Raw genomic sequence first — 17,179 nt, forward strand, 5'->3', positions numbered from 1 at the left:
TTTCTGAGCACGTGGTCCCAAGAATCCTGAGGCTCAGCCCAAGTCCACCAGGGCGTGCAGCTGTGGGTCCGTGATGGGGGCAGGGGCCCCAGGGCAGTCTTGCCATCTCTGCCCTAGATGGCTCTTCCGGCCACCACTGCAGTGCTTCAACCCCGGGGGAAGGCAGCCCGCATGAGGCTCAACCATCAAGTTGCATTGTTGCTAACTTTTGGAAATTCAGACTTATTTAACTGGCAGGCCTTGTTTTGGGTGCTCTGCTGTCTGAGAGGGATCGCCTGCCTTTCTGGGAAAGGTCTCCGGTGTGGGTGCTGCTGCGAGATTCCCTCATTCTGAAAGGGGTAGAAGTGGTTTCGAAACAGGCAAAATTGATCCATGGTGTTAGCAGCCAGGCGGCTGGTGCCTGTGGTGGGGAGATGGTGCCTGGGAAGGGGAGAAGGGGGCCTCCAGGAGGTGGGTCACATTCTGATCATTGACCTGGGTACTGGTTACGCCGGTGTGTTTATCTTGTGAAGATTCCTCAAGTTTTACCAGTAGGAATTACAAGCTTTTCAATATGTGCGCTTTGCTTCATTTAGAAGTTCACTTTTAAAAAAGAGAGAGAGTTACAAAAGATGAGGCCAGAGAAGCGTGTAGCCTTAGGCAGAAAGGCTGGACTTAGGGTCAGAGTCCCACAGCTTGAGGGTTGAGATGGGGGTTCAGGGGTGGGAGGGAGACTCGAGGGAAGGCATATATGTAAACTTATGGTTGATTCACGTTGCATGGCAGAAACCAACACAATATTGTAAAACAGTTATCCTCCAGTTAACAATAAAGGGGCTTGCTTTGCTGGTGGCTCAGTGGTAAAGAATCCCCCTTCCAGTGCAGGTGACATGGGTGTGATCCCTGGTCCGAGAAGATCCCACATGCTGCGGAGCAGCTAAGCCCTTGGCCACAGCTGCTGAGCCCAAGTGCTGCCACTGCTGCAGCCCGCACCCCCTAGGGCCTGTGCCCAGCAACAAGAGAAGCCACGCAATGAGAAGCCGAGCAGCGCAGCTAGCGTTGTTACTGTTGCTCAGTTGCCAAGTCGTGTCCAACTCTTTGCGACCCCACGGATTGCAGCATGCCAGTCCTTCCCGTCCCTCGCCAGCTTCCGGAGTTTGCCCAAGTTCGTGTCTGTTGAATCAGTGATACCATCCAACCATCTCATCCTCTGATGCCCTCTTCTCCTTCTGCCCTCAATCTCTCCCAGCATCAGGGTCTCTTCCAGTGAGTCAGCTCTTCATAGTGATCAGGTTGCCAAATGATTGGAGTTTCTGCTTCAGCATCAGTCCTTCCAATGAGTATTCAGGGTTGATTTCTTTTAGGATTGACTGGTCTGATCTCCTTGCTGTCCAAGGGACTCTCAAGAGTCTTCTGTAGCACCACAGTTCTATAGCCTCAATTCTTCGGCGCTCAGCCTTCTTTATGGTCCAACTCTCACATCCGTACATGACTACTGGAATGACTATAGCTTTAACTATATGGACCTTTGTCAGCAAAATTATGTCTTTGCTTTTTAATACATTGTCTGTGTTTGTCATAGCTTTCCTTCCAAGGAGCAGTCATCTTCTAATTCCATGGCTGCAGTCACCATCCGCAGGGATTTCCGAGCCCAAGAAGAGGAAACCTGTCACTGCTTCCACCCTTTCCCCTTCTATTTGCCATGAAGAGATGGGACAGGATGCCATGATCTTAGTGTTTTTAATATTGAGTTTTAAGCCGGTTTTTTCATTCTCCTCTTTCACCCTCATCAAGTGGCTCTTTAGTTCCTCTTTGCTTTCTGCCATTAGAGTGGTATTGTCTGCATATCTGAGGTTGTTCATATTTCTCCTGGCAATCTTGATTCCAGCTTGTAACTCATCCAGCTCAGCATTTCGCATGATGTGGTCTGCATATAAGTTAAATAAACAGGGTAACAATAAACAGCCTTGCCATACTCCTTTCTCAATCTTGAACTAGTCCGTTGTTCCATACAGGGTTCTAACTTGCTTCCTGACAAGCATACAGGTTTCTTAGGAGACAGGTAAGATGGTCTTGATATTACCATCTTTAAGAGTTTCTCACATTTGTTATGGTTCACACAGTCAAAGGCTTTAGCATAATCAATGAAACAGAAGTAGATGTTTTCCTGGAATTCCCTTGCTTTCCCTTTGATCCAGCGAATGTTGGCAACTTGATCTCTGATTCCTCTGCCTTTTCTAAACCCAGTTTGTGCATCTGGAAGTTCTCCATTCACGAACTGCTGAAGCCTAGCTTGAAGGATTTTGAGCACAACCTTATTAGTATGTGAAATGAGCACGACTGTATGGTATTTGAACCTTCTTCAGTACTGCCCCTAGTTTGGAAAAAAAAAAACAGCAGGTTGTAATTCTACCCATCCCCAGAAGAGGGCAGCATTGCACCACTTAATAACCGGCAAGAATTTAAGCCCAAGCTCCTTGTTTCTGCCCCTGCCCCTTCTGGAAGCTTAAAGCTACAGATTTTGATTATCCTACTGATAACCTTTACCTTTCGGATCCAAATTATTCCCCCCCTTCTTCCATCCCAAGGACATATTTTTTATTTCTATTAAGAGTGACTAAAGCCATGTACCAAGAGTGAGAAAGGAGAGGAAAAACCGCAAAAACTGGTGCGCAGGGACACTAGAGCCTAAGACGGTGACAGCGAGTTCACCCTCCCGCCACTGAGCCCAGCAGGAAGAAAGCTGCAGTGTGTCTCTGTGTGTGAGGCGGCAGCGTGTAAAATTATTTGAGGAAGATTCCTAAAAGATGAGCTAGTGCTCAAAAATGTGCACCCGGGGGTGTGCAAACGTCGGCCCCGTCGAGCCCACTGATGCCCAGGGAAGGCCCCACCGGGTGTGGGGAGGCCGCCCTCGCACATAGGACACTCATTCAGTTTGCTCTGTAGCCACTGTGTTCGTCTGCCCAGTAAAAAGTAACCATATGATTTTCTCCTCCTGTTTTAAAACTGTGTTGTATCTTTTGTGTAATGAGGTTAAAATCCAGGTGCCACCCCAGATTGGATGGAAGGCACAGATGGCTTCAAGAGCTGGCAGCCCCAAACATCCACGTCTCCCTCCCTCCGTCCCGCCATCCGTCTGTCTGTCCATTTGTATTTTTTCACCCACCATCCGTGTTTCGAGCATGTTTAAAGGGCCTGTCGTCCATTGAAACAGTGCTAAGCGCTGAGACAGATGAAAGGACAAGACGACAGTCCTTGTCACGACGGGGGCAGGGCGGCGGTAGACGGGTGTTTATGTTGTAATCAGTGCACAGCCTGGGCGTGCTCTTCATGGCCAAGCGTGCTGGACATGGCAGGACCCGAAGGAGAGTCCAGAGCTGCGTGCAGGGGACAGGGACGCCCACCAGAGAAGGGGGTGCCTGCGCTCAGTGGTGAAGGCCGGGTCCGGGTTACCCCAGGAACTCAGGCCAAGATGGGCATTCCTGTCGAGTCCTAGGGAGCGTGGCCGGTTCTGGGGACAGCCAGGTGTCCCTGGGACCTCTCTGAGGACCAGGGGCATGTAGGTGTGGAGGGAGAGGCCCAGAGGGCAGACGGGCTGGCGGCAAAGAGCTGCACACTCGGTCTGTGGGCAGAGGCCCTTGAGCTTCCTGAGGAAAACGCATATCTGGGGTCTTGGGCATCCAAACCCCAACCTGCCCTGGATACAGCTCGTGTGGCCCAAGGACACCAGGTTCCTCGCGGTTCTGTGCCTGTGTTCCTGAGAAATGGGGACCACAGACACCATTGCTCCCCCTTAAAGGTGCTTCTTTTTCATGTCACTCACATTGTCTGGGAATCTTCCTGGGACATGGTACAGAAGGATGTCATTCTGCCAGTGGTGACATTGCTGGTGGAATGTCTGCGAGGTGGAAGGAAGGCAGTTTTGTGACTCAAAGAGCTTATTATTAAGATAGCTTTTGGAGCCAGAACAATGGGGTGACTATTTTTCTGCATGTACGTCTTCCAAATTAACACAGTCCCATGGTGGACAGGCCCTGTGACACTGAGTAACTTGACTAATTTCCATTTAATGTTAATTATATTGGGTGTTTTACACCTTGGCAGATACACCCCCCCACACACACACACACACACCCCACCAAACTCACATGTGCACACACACATACATACACATGCTCCTAACAGGATTTTAAAACACAGAGACCAGGGGTCCTTTTCTTCTAGCTGCCCTTCACCTCATTTTCAGTCATCCCCGTTGTTCCACTCCATCCCTCTGAGTCCACTGGAGAATTTCCTTTAAACAGCGTCTGTGCACACAGCTGCTGTGACGGGCTGCACCGTGTACAAATCAGGGCCCTGTCCGGAGGCCTTCTTTCTCTGTACCAGGGTTCATCTGTATTAGCCTCGCATGTGAAATGAGCTTCTGTTAATTAACAAAGCCAGCACCCTGTGCCTCCATCACTAGAGCTGGGTTTGTGCTCTGCTTGGCCTCTTTGAGGTTATTGGGTCTTTGAGTTATTTGTTTGATCACTAAAGTCGTGTCCAACTTCTTGTGACCCTATGGACTGCAGCACGCCAGGCTTCCTTGTCCTTCACTATCTCCTGGAGTTTGCTCAGATCCATGTCCGTTGAGTTGATGAGGCTATCTGTCAGGTCTTTGAGCCTCTAAAAAGCCACTCCGTGTAAGTGAGCTTGAAGCCCCCGAGGGTTCTTATGTTGATAGATGAGCTGTGCTGGGGGTGATGTTGGCAGAGAATGTCAGTCTGTCTCCTCTCTCAAATGTTCCTCCCTGCGCTTTATAAGAGTGAGATATGGACAGGTGCTCTCAGCAGAGGTCTCCACAAACTGAATGTGGAGTAGCTCTTTCTTACGTGCTTCAAAACTGCACAGCAGTTTCAAATCTGAAATAATTTCAGTTCGAGGGTCAAACCTCTGCTTGTCCTCTTAAGAGAAAATGTCTTCAGTTCACTATTCAGCCAGTAAGGGTGTGACTAACACTGCTTTTTTTTTTAAAAAAAATAAGTACTATAAATAAATTATAATCCACCCATATAAAGTACTGAATAGATGCTGAAAATGAAATAAAATCTGGGAAATTCCCTGCTGGTCCAGTGGTTGGACTCGGTGCTTTCACTGGCAGGGCCTGGGTTCAATCCCTGGTTGAGGAACTAAGATCCTGCATGCCAGGCTGTGCAACCAAAAGAAAAAAGAAGTAGTTCTGTGTGGACTAACAGTCACTGCCTCATCAGAGGGCAGTAGGCTTGGGAAGACAGGGGGAGAGGGGTTTGAATTTGAACAAAAACGGTATAGTCATGTATAATTTGCATGATTTAGAAATATTAAAAAGAATTTAAGCAGGCACTGTATGAAAGTTAAGGAATGGATTATCTTCATGAATAAAACCCCAGCGTAGACCTCTCTGTATCACCTTGCACTTTTCATTACTCCGGGCTCAGCATGACTGACGTCTGTGCGTGTGCGTGCGCTCACTCGCTTCAGTCGTGTCTGACTCCTTCCAACCCCATGGGCTCTAGGCTGCCAGGCTCCTCTGGGATTCTCCAGGCAAGAACACTGGAGTGGGTTGCCAGGCCCTCTTCCAGGGAATCTCCCCGACCCAGGGGTCAAACCTGGATCTCCTGCACTTCAGGTGGATTCTTTATCGCTGAACCACCAGGGAAGCCCAACTGACCTTTGTACATACCTTTAAAATTTACAAGTAGTTTCATGCAGTTGTTTCATTTAATCCTCCCAACAACCCTTTGAGGCAGGTTTTTGTAATCCCTGTTTTACCAATGAGCAGACTGATGCTCAGAGTAAAGAAGTGACTTGCCTTGGCTCATTGAGAAGCAGCACAGAGATTCCAATCCAGGACTTCCAGCTGTGAGGCCTGGTGTTCATGGCACTTCACCACATTGGAAATCTCCACTGATTTGACCTAGTTTTCTTAGCGTTTATGTGTAAGGAGCCATTTGTGCAAGTTGAGTTGACAAGCGGTCAGCCAGTTTTCACAAAGAGCAGTTCTCTGTACTCATCAGCTGGTTAGGTTTGTACCGCTCTCTCTGGATGCTTCCAGTCCCCGCCCCACCAGTTTTCTTCTCCTGTTTTCTTTCCTCAGAGAGCCTTTTCATAAACTGCTGGCCCAAGGCCTCATCAAGGGGCAGACATTCCGCCTACCGTCTGGACAGTATCTACGGCGAGAGGAAGTAGATCTCACAGGTAAGAATGGCCCATCTGGTTGTTCTTGGAGCCAAGGAATATTTAGCTAGGAGGAACAGAAATCCGCGCAAAAGCGGGTTTCACCCAAGGACATAGGGCCTTCGCCCAAACCCAGCTGCAGGGAGGGGCAGCGTGTAGGACGCCGCGGCCGCTGCTGTCTCCTCTGCCGCTAGTTCCGCTTCCTGCTCTGCTCCATTCTCCTTCCCCTGCCAGGCTTGGATCCCGCTCTCCCTAGTTGCAGCGTGCAGAGTGACCTTGGGCAGATGCAAGGCCACCTCCTGCCTCACCTCCTTGGGACCCCCGGCTCCAGTGCCCAACAGCGCCAACCCTGGCTCCAGCGCCCTCTCTCAGTTCCAATGCAGAGAAGGAGACTTAACCTGGTCAGGTGTCCTTCCTGGTCCCAGCCGCTGGAGCTTGGCTGCAAGGCCACCTCATCCACACACGGCCAGGGAAGGCCTCCTCCGTGAGCACCATCCGGATGGAGAGTGTGGAGTGGGGAGGAGAGAAGGAACAGCTCCACAGCAGGACCCACGTGTAGCGTGAGCCCAGCGAGCTGACCCCACATGTGGACCCCGCTCATGGGGTGAGCTCACCTTCTGGTGACTTCACACAGACGGGGACCTCCCTCCGGGTGAAATGACCTCAAACATGCTCTGCTGCCCCGGGACCCTGGCAGGTCAGCTGCCAGCTGCCAGAGGAGCCCCAAGTCCATAAAGAAGAGAGCAGTATTCAGTCCTCCTTACCCTTCTCTCCTGTCCTTTTTGTGTATAAGTGACTTACATTCTAGAAAGAGGGCATTGCTTTGTCTTGTTTTGTGGCTGAGAAAAAGCTGGCAAGTGTACTACCTGTTCATGAAAGGCAGATTTGTGGCGGGAGGTGGGCCTCGTTTATTTGAAAACCAAAACACGGTTACGATGTCTAAAGGGAGAGAACACGTCACACTAAGTGAATCAGTGGGATTCTTCAAGTGGACACGTTCAACGGCTCCCTCAGTGTTTCCGGACTGGATACACTGTGATAGAACCGGCTCGGCGTCCCCTCCTACCGACGCGTTCCTCTGGTGTGCAGGTTCCGATCCTGTTCACGCAAACACGGGGGAGAAGCTCGAGGTGAGCTGGGAGAAGATGAGCAAATCCAAGCATAACGGCGTGGAGCCCGAGGACGTGGTGGAGCAGTATGGCATCGACACCGTCCGGCTCTACATCCTCTTCGCCGCCCCTCCGGAGAAGGATATCTTGTGGGATGTGAAGAGTAAGTCAGCCTCTCCTCCCAGCCTGCCGCCTCCGTGACCCGCCTCCGCGCCCAGGGAGTCCAGGGAAGGGCCCAGGGGTCCCACCTGTGGAGCAGGTAGCAGTTTGCCCGACATCCCGTGCCATTCCTGGGCCAGCGTGGCCAGACGTAGTGAGCCCAGACCACCGAGAGCGGGCGCTGTGGCTGCAGACCCCCGGTCCCCACTGCAGCCCTGCTGACCCCGCCCCCAGGGTGGGGCTGGGAGCCTGCCTTCAGCATAGACTGGCTGTTCTCCGGCAGCTTCTGCGAGGATCCCACTTTGGGAACATGTCCTTGAGCCAGGCTGGTTTTTGTGGTACGCCTGGGCCCACTGCGGTCCACAGAGGTCAGTCCCCTCTTGGTGTAACCTGAAAGGTTTTTTCCTGGAATGGTGTCATTGCTCTTTACCAGGCCAGAGAACCCCACGTGGGGCCTGGCCCTGACGTTACCTGTGACCTCTGCAGTCACCCACAGCAGCCTGCAGAGCCCCATGGTCGGGGTGTTGGGGCGGGGTTGGGGGGCGTGGGGATTCCTCCCTCCAGAGTTGTTTACATCTAAAACTGGGTTAGCAAGATCCTTTGGAGGAGGAGATGGCAACCCACACCAGTATTCTTGCCTGGAGAATCCCATGGAGAGGGGAGCCTGGCGGGCTGCCGTCCACAGGGTCGCCAAGAGTCACACACGACTGAGCGACTGAGCATGCGCGCATGCTGGAGTACGTGAAACAGGAAGCTGGCGAGGACCGGGCTTGTGTTACAATCCTCGGGCTGCGTAGCAGTGTGGCTCTGAACGCAGCCTGGGGGCCAGCGCTGCCTCTGTGTACTGCCTGCCCACGTGAGAGGTCAGCCTGCACCGTGTAAGTCAGCCCTGTCTCCACGCACACTGCTGGTTCCGAGGACGTTTTCGTCACAGCACAGCAGGCTTTCTTAACCAAGGAGGCGATGCCCTCCTGCACATCCTGGCCCAAACTTCTAAGCTCCTTTTGGGCTGGTGACAGTTGCTGGGAACGCTTTGAGTAAGCCCCGGCGTCCTGTGCTCAGAATATCTGGGGGCCTAAGAAGAAACGACTGAGTCAGTCCTGCTCTGAGTTCCAGGCACTGGCAGCCAGGGAGGACCCTCCTCCCTGCCCTCGGGGAGATCCCGTGAAGCCTCTCCTCCTTCACAGGCGCTTTGTCGCTTAGGTGTGACCAGACCAGACATCCTCACGTGTCTCTCTCTCTCGTTCGCTAACGTCACACGCAGCCGACGCGCTCCCCGGGGTGCTGAGATGGCAGCAGCGTCTGTGGTCCTTGGTGACTCGGTTTATCGAGGCCAGGACGTCTGGGCAGGCGCCCAGGCCTCAGCTGTTGAGCGACAAGGAGAAAGCCGAGGCCAGGAGGCTGTGGGAGTACAAGAACTCGGTCGTCTCTCAGGTCAGAAGCCTTCCCGGGACACTGGTTGATTCTGTGACTGAGCTCTCGTGGTCTGTGTGGCCTGCCTGCCCTGGGGGGTGGGCACACTGGGTCTTCCTCCTGTCTCATTACGGTGGCCCCGCTTCCCTTGAGTATCGGATCCTGCGGCTTCGGGTGTTTCCCCACGGAGGCGCAACGGTGCACACGCCCTAAGGGCAAGAGACGCTCTTGGGAAACAGCTCCCTCTAGTGATGATCTGAGGAGACTGCCCGCTTTCCATGTTTGCATATTTAACTCATCCTGGGGCTTTCCTGGGGGCGCAGACAGTAAAGAATCTGCCTGCAATGCAGGAGACTCAGGTTCGATCCCTGGGTCAGGAAGAGCCCCTGAAGAAGGGAATGGCTACCCACTCCAGTATTCTTGCCTGAAGAATCCCGTGAACAGGGAAGCCTGGTGGCTATAGTCCATGGGGTTGCAAAGAGTTGGACACGACCGAGCAATTAACACTTTCATTTTCAGATAGAGAATCAAATTTAATGTCATACCGATGACACACTATATATATTATAAAAACAGAAATAGAGTTTTAGTGTTGAAAGGGGTTGAAAAGACTCTGTGCTTTACTGTCCTCATCTTTAGCCTCCTCCTCGTTGCTTCTGTGGGCAGAACTGAGGCACAGAACGGTTAAATGCCCTGTGAAGGTCACATAGCTCATGAGGAACCAAGCAGAGAGTTCCCTGATACTCAGCATAGTGGAGACTTTTCCACTCAAACTTTGTTACACAGTATTTGTGTAAGTTATTGTGGAATGAATTTTGCAAATAAATTAATGGCTTATCTTCTTAGAGAATAGCATATTATTGTCTAAATCATTTTTAAAGATTCTTCATTGATAACATCCCTGTAAATTTTTCATCTGGAAGTCTGCTATAATACCATGACATTCACCGTTTTAAGAACTTTGTGGAGAAATGTCATATGTCTTTGAAAGAAAGCACTTAGGAAGTCTGAAGCCACTTTTGAATGGGCACCAGATACCCAAATTCCCCTTAGACTGAATGTTTTCTTTTTTTTTAAGATGTGCTGATTCAAACTTAGAAAGTTAGCCGAGGTCACTTCTCCGGACTCCGGTAACTGAGGACACTGAAGGAGCTGAGCTTTTCCTCTGGTTTGTGTGGACTGCAGTGGCCCCAGATCCAGCATGGTCCCATTTAGTGACACTTCTTCAGCTTTATTTCCATCCTCTCTACCATGCTGTAGAGAAACAGAGCTCATGGAATTGACTTTAGTCATCTGAGTGCTGCTTGAGTGATTGTCTGCGTATCACATACTTTCTCTCTGAATTTGGCAAATTCTTCTCTTCTGTCAGATAATAGAATTGGGTTATTTCAACAAGCTGGAAACTCTTGACATCTTAAGGATGTGTTCGTTTTCTGTATCCTTACCCATGGTCAAAATTGAAAAGCATGCCAATAAGAAAAAGCTGACAAGTAGTATTTGTGTTCTTGTGTTGACTCTATTGGAGAAGGCAATGGCACCCCACTCCAGTACTCTTGCCTGGAAAATCCCATGGACGGAGGAGCCTGGTGGGCTGCAGTCCATGGGGTCGCTAAGAGTCGGACACGACTGAGCGACTTCACTTTCACTTTTCACTTTCATGCACTGGAGAAGGAAGTGGCAACCCACTCCAGTGTTCTTGCCTGGAGAATCCCAGGGACGAGGGAGCCTGGTGGGCTGCTGTCTATGGGGTTGCACAGAGTCGGACACGACTGAAGTGACTTAACAGTTGACTCTATATTTGAAAATGTAAGACTCACCTTATCCCCATATACCAGTAATCTTCAATGTGAATTAAGGTCATGCGACCGTGGGGAAGTGACGTCCTTTATCCCATCTCCTGTTTGCTGTTTGGCCATCAGGTGGGTCCCACCTCCATTTCAGATAATGATCAGTGTTTTCTCAGGCACCTGCTGTGGGAAACCAACCCTGTCGCAGCTATAGAGGAAAAGGAGCAGTCTTGAGTGGCAGAAACAACACTGACTTTGACTTTAAAATTCTTTGTGCTGATAAAACATTATAGTGACTACTTGAGATAGTGAAAACAGTTATAAGTATCTTTTATGGCATGCATTTAGTTCCACATTTTTTGGATAATTCAGTTTTTGTGTGTGTGTGTGGAAGCTTAACAGAACTTTGAACAAAGTGAATGATTCTACTTTTACCAATAGGTGACTGCCCATTTCACAGAGGACTTCTCGCTGAACTCTGCGATTTCTCAGCTGATGGGACTCAGCAGTGCCCTCTCGGTAAGTGGCCAGTCTGTGCCCATTTGCTCCTGGCCAAGGGGGTTGTGGCTTCCAGTCACGTGGTGAGGTGGCCTGCCGCTCCCAGAGGGCAGAGACCATGGCTTTCTGGACGTTTTATTTCCAAAGTTTGGTGTGCAGCAGGTGAACGGGTGTGACTAGGTTAACTGATCAGCCTCACCTCAGGAAGACACCTGAGTGTTTGCAAGAACTGGCAAAGAATAGGAGGACCCCTGAGATCCTTGAGAGGGGCAGGAGGACCCCAGTCCTGGGAGTTTCACAGTGCAGAACCTCTGAGCGAGTCTCTGTACTTCCTGCTGGTCCTGCACATACAGGACCTAGCACAGTGGTTAGGAATCAGGACTGACCTGCATTCTAATCTAGGCTCCATCTCTCGCTTGACTGTGTGTCCAGGGCTCTGCCTCTGTCGTAGCCCTTAGCTGCTTCATCTGTCAAATGGGCTAACAATACTGCACTCAAAGGGTGGGAGGACCCAAACCAGGTAGCATCAGCTCAAGGACGTGGTTAAATGCTCAGTCAACAGTGATATATCTGCTCGGGGCTTTCCTGGCGGTCCAGTGGTTAGGGCCCTGTGCTTCCACTGCAGAGGGCCTCATGTCAGGTTCAGTCCCTCACAAGGAAACTAAGATCCTGCAAGTTGTGCGGCACAGCCAGAAAAAAATAAAATGGAACAATAATACAACTGCTGTTGCTGCTCCAGCTGTTTTTAATACTGTGATTCACCGGGGAAAGTTCTTTGCCTAGAACAAAAGTGATGTGAAGAGAGTCTCTTCCCGCCTGCTTGTCTCTGGACTTCAGGGACCTCCGTGGCCTGTCTTACCCAGGCTCATCTTGCGTGCCTCGGTGTGTTACACCGCTATTCTCTTCTCTCCCCCAGCAAGCTTCGCAGAGAATTGCTCTCCACAGCCCCGAGTTCGAGGATGCTCTGTGTGCCCTGATGGTGATGGCCGCCCCCATGGCCCCTCACGTAACCTCGGAGCTCTGGGCAGGTAGGTGGCGGAGGCCTCACTTGACCTGTTACTACCGACCAGCATGTGCTTCAGCCGCGTGTTGAGCCTGATTCGGGACTCGTGTCCTCAGCCGTGGGGCCCAGTGTGTGGCGTCGGCCCTGGGGACCTCTCTGGGGAAATGCAAGCGAAGTGAGAAGGGGCAGTGCAGGAGGACGTGATGGCTGTGCTGGGCCTGGTTCTCCAGACCCTGTGTTCAGAGGTTCCCTCTGACTTCTGAGGGTGTTTTAAAGGCGCTTGCAGGAAGCAGCAGCCTAGGGACGCTGTGCTTACACTATGCTTTTATCTGGGAGTTTCTGAGAAGTAGTATTCATTTCTTTTTCATCGTTATTTTAGCTCTTCTCACCTGTTTATTCTTCTCAGTAGAACTCAAGTATAATTTTGTTAAGCTCTCCCAAAATCTCCTTGAGATATTTGACAGATTTTCTTAAGCCTGGAAGTAACCTGGGAAAGCTTCACATCTTTACCACGTCTAAGCTTCCATCCCAGAACACGGTCTGTCTCTCCACTTACTCAAGATTTCCCTCACCCCCCAGTCAAGTTTGGTAATTTTCTTCATATGGATCCCGCACATTTCTTGAGATTATTTTCAAATATTTCACCTCGTCATCAGTTCAGTTCAGTCGCTCAGTTAGGTCCAACTATTTGCAGCCCCATGAATGGCAGCATGCCAGGCCTCCCTGTCCATCACCAGCTCCTGGAGCTTGCTCAAACTCGTGTCCATTGAGTCAGTGATGTTATCCAACCATCTTATCCTCTGTCATCCCCTTCTCCTCCTGCCTTCAGTCTTTCCCAACATCTTGCCATAGCTCATTTTATTTTATTTTTTCTAGCTGGAATCTTTTCTCTCTCTTATAATTTTTGACTGTAATAGCTGGCATATGATTTTAGTAATTATTTACTTACTTGTAACCAGATTCAAAAGCAGAGACATTACTTTGCCGACTAAGGTCCGTCTAGTCAAGGCTATGGTTTTTCCTGTGGTCATGTATGGATGTGAGAGTTGGACTGTGAAGAAGGCTGAGCGCCGAAGAACTGATGCTTTTGAACTGTGGTGTTGGAGAAGACTCTTGAGAGTCCCTTGGACTGCAAGGAGATCCAACCAGTCCATTCTGAAGGAGATCAACCGTGGGATTTCCTTGGAAGGAATGATGCTAAAGCTGAAGCTCCAGTACTTTGGCCACCTCATGCGAAGAGCTGACTCATTGGAAAAGACTCTGATGCTGGGAGGGATTGGGGGCAGGAGGAGAAGGGGACAACCGAGGATGAGATGGCTGGATGGCATCACGGACTCAATGGACATGAGTCTGAGTGAACTCCGGGAGATGGTGATGGACAGGGAGGCCTGGCGTGCTGCGATTCATGGGGTCACAAAGAGTCGGACACGACTAACCGACTGAACTGAACTGAACCAGATTCCCTATCAATCACTCTTCCTTTATTTAGGGGTAGAATCCTCTTGGATTTTCTAGGAGTCTGTGACCAACAAATAAGCCTAAGTTTTCTCCTTTCTAACGGTTATGCTCTTGTGTCTGTTTACTTTAATATACTGCTTAGAAAACCACGTGTGATGTTAAAGAATACTGGTGGCAGCCAGTCTTCTCTCATTTCCAGATTTCAGTGGAACATGTTTCCCTGTGAGGCTTGCTGCTGGCTGCTGGTTAGGGTAGATATTCCCTGTCATGCTAAGGAAGCGGCCCTCTAGCCTTGTTTACCAGAACTCACCTTAGGAAAGGGAGGTAGATTTTACTTAACGTCCATTCTTCAGTTGTTGAGGTTTTGTAGCCTTTGCTTTTAATTTTCCCCTTTGCCCTGATGATATGACTTATGTCCAATTAATGGATTGCCTAATAGGCTATTGAGGGATTAATTTACCTTGTCCATGGGGTAGTAAACCTTTAACGTTCTATAAATTCTATCTGCTAGTGTTTTATTTAGAACTTTGCAATTATTCTCCTAGGAGAAACCAGCTTTTCCTCAGTGTGCCTCGTCAGGTTCGGAAATGAGGGTTTCACTGCCTTCACCAAGTGAATTGAGTTGCTTCTGTGCTTTGGAACACACCACACAGGACAAGAACATCCGCCCGTTCTTTGCTGAATAGACAGAATGCCCCAAAGGGAGGGTGGTATTAGGCCCTGCCAGGCTGCTGCCATATTACATTAGCTTGTACACCCTTTCATTATCTCCGTAGGCAGGAAAGATGGCTCTTTCATTTAGAGTTGGTGATCACATTAAGTCTTTTAAGTGGCACACTGTTAATTCTTTCCTACTCTTCTCTTCTTATAAAACAAAGCTTATCTAATTTGTAATAAACGTGTTCACTCTCACCCTGGAATACATACATCGCTCCCTCTTATCATCATTTCAGTCCTGTATTATCTGTCTGCCTCCTTCTTTCATTTCTCCCAGGAGGGACTGATTTAAATAGGGTTTTCAGAAACGCCCTCCTTGTGTGCCCCTCCAGTCTCTGTTTTAGGGCCAGGATTGGGAGAGTGGCAGGAGGGCCTGCTGTCTCCAGGGTCCTGTCCCCTCCCGGCAGGTCTTTCCAGAGGTGTACACTGCGGTAGTACCCTGCTAGTGTGTTTTTCGGTTGTGTGGCAGGCTCTCCTGAAGGACACACACTAAAGCTGTGTGATAGAAACTAGCCTGTTTCAAATTTGGCTCTGAGTTTTTCCCCACATAGGACACCAGTGGGTTTTGTGAGCTGTGTTATAAGGAGGAGTGGGTCTAGATTGAATCTGAGTTTTCCTAACTGGTCTCGTTCAGTCATTCCGTGAACACTGATTGAGCGTGTATTTTGTGCCGGACTCTGTTCTAGACATTGGTGGGAAAGCTGGGGAGGGCATTCCGAGCTGCGGGCATTGCAGTCTGTGTTCATTCCGTTGAAAGGCCATCCCTCAAGCATTTAAAGAAGCAGTGGCTCTGCACGTGAGTGTGTGGCTCCTCCGAATGGGAAGCGGGGCCGTGACGCAGTCAGGTGAGGAGTCCCGCACCCCAGGCCCGGCACCCTGGCCGTTAGCTCACGGGTCTTTGTCCGGTGCCTTCTGCAGACGGTGGGGACCTGACCGCTTCCGGCCTCTCCCAGCGTCCGGCAAGGGCCAGTGTTACAGGAGTGCGTCCTCTGCAAGCAGAAGCACCGCGTTGTGAGGGGACATGATTGCCGTCGTCCCACACTGTCAGTCTCTCTTCTCTCAAGGCTCTGGGACTTTATTCTAAATAAACATAGCTTTCAGGACTTCCCTGTAGTCTAGTGGGTAAGACTCCACGCTCCCAATGCAAGGAGTCCAGGTTCAATCCCTGGTCAGGGAACTGGATCCCGCATGATGTAACTAAGAGTTCACACGCCTCAAATAAAGAACCCACGTGCTGCAGCAGCAACAACAGAAAATCCCGCGTGCTGCAACTGAGACCCAGCGCAGCCACATAAATAAATAAAAACAGCTTTCATACAGCTGACTTCCCTGCTGCATCTGAGGTAACTGCACAGTTACTACAGTGGGAATATGGCCAGTGAGGGTACGTTGTTCAGAAATTACCATTTCCCAGAGTTCCCCAGGAAAGCAGGTTTTCATGGAAGAGATCCTCCCCAAAGGACAGCAGATTTGAGATCTGTCTTTTGAGGGCCATTCGGGGTCCATGGACAAAATGGCCATTGTGGCTCTGGATAAAAGAAAACCTTTAGAGAAACCCAGAGTACTTGATAGCCTAATAATGCCCTCTACCCATCATCTAAAGAGTCAATGGAGACCTTCAGTGGGAAATGGAACCAGTGTCTTGGCAGTGTGCGCACGTTAACAGGATGAGGAAATCTTTTTTTCCTTCCTGACGGTCTGGATCTGAGAAGGTCAGGAGACCACATGTGAATTTACAGTTATCTTTTTTTTACCATCATAAAGTGTTGTCCTGTCCACGAAGGTGTTGGGGAAATTTTGCATGTTTGGAGTCACTGACACTGTTTCCAGACAAAGGACACAAGGTTTCCCTTCTGGGCTCCCTAAAGCAAAGCAAATCCTAGAGTTTTCCTTGAAAAGTACGTCTATACACATACTGTAAAACCCTCAGCTCTTACAAAGCGCGCGTCCTGGGCTCTCTCGCATCCTCACCCCTACGCTCATTTGTTCTCCCCAAGCGCCTCCACTGCTGAGTTTGACAGTCGAATTGTCAGAACTCCATACGCGTACGTGAAAATTTTCTCCCTTACCGTATTGAGTGTTGTGTAGCGTAGTTCTATATCAACACTTACAGGCTGACCCTGTTTTTTTTTAACAGCTTCATGGTGTCTTACCCAGTGAATATTCTGTCAGTTTTTAAACAGTCATCTATTGATGGGCATTTGAGTGATTTCTCCTCTTTGTCTTCTGTGTGGGTGTGTGTGTGTGCTACTTTAAAATTAGCCAAATATAAGCTACTTAAAATGTGGTGATAAGACCTCCCATTTCTGTTTCTCTGGCCATTTTTACAGTTCAGCAGTGACTTTTCTACCTTGGTTTTTGCGTCTTGCTTCTACCTCTTGCTGTCTCTGAGTGTTCCATCAACATCTTAATTATGAGGGTCACAGCACGGTGACCCATTGCCTCCCTTAAGTTTCTCAAGTAACTCATGATCTTGAAGTATAGTCTACCACCACAGATTTTTTTCTTTGTAAAAATGGTGGTAAAATACTGTAGCTATATTGTTTTGCTGTGCATATAGGCTGTATTCATTAATTTCAACAAAACTGCAAATCTTGGGACTTTCCTGGTGGTCCAGTGGTTAGGACTCTAAGCTTTCACTGCCAAGGGCACAGGTTCAGTCCCTGGCTGAGGAATTAAGATTCTGCAAGCCACTCAGAAAGACCAAAAAACAAACCTGCAAATCCACAAATCATCTAGAAGTGTGTGTGTGATACTTATAAGGGACAGTAAGATATCTGCTGATGTTCCAATGGTTTTATACATGAAAAAGCCTCTTGATGAAAGTGAAAGAGGAGAGTGAAAAAGTTGGCTTAAAACTC

General features: G+C 49.6%; 1 protein-coding gene across 1 annotated transcript in view; it reads left to right on the forward strand.

Annotated features, from left to right (window-relative positions):
* The window catches only part of LARS2 (leucyl-tRNA synthetase 2, mitochondrial), a 145,582-nt gene that overhangs the window by 116,190 nt on the left and 12,213 nt on the right, over nt 1-17,179 (forward strand). Inside the window, exons 15-19 of the mRNA XM_052656498.1 lie at nt 6,095-6,195; nt 7,264-7,446; nt 8,707-8,876; nt 11,084-11,161; nt 12,057-12,168. Of these exons, the coding sequence (XP_052512458.1) occupies nt 6,095-6,195; nt 7,264-7,446; nt 8,707-8,876; nt 11,084-11,161; nt 12,057-12,168 (644 nt within the window). The remainder of the gene's footprint in view (nt 1-6,094; nt 6,196-7,263; nt 7,447-8,706; nt 8,877-11,083; nt 11,162-12,056; nt 12,169-17,179) is intronic.

The sequence above is a fragment of the Budorcas taxicolor genome, chromosome 1 (genome assembly GCF_023091745.1).
Source record: "Budorcas taxicolor isolate Tak-1 chromosome 1, Takin1.1, whole genome shotgun sequence".
In the NCBI taxonomy this organism is placed as follows: Eukaryota; Metazoa; Chordata; class Mammalia; order Artiodactyla; family Bovidae; genus Budorcas; species Budorcas taxicolor.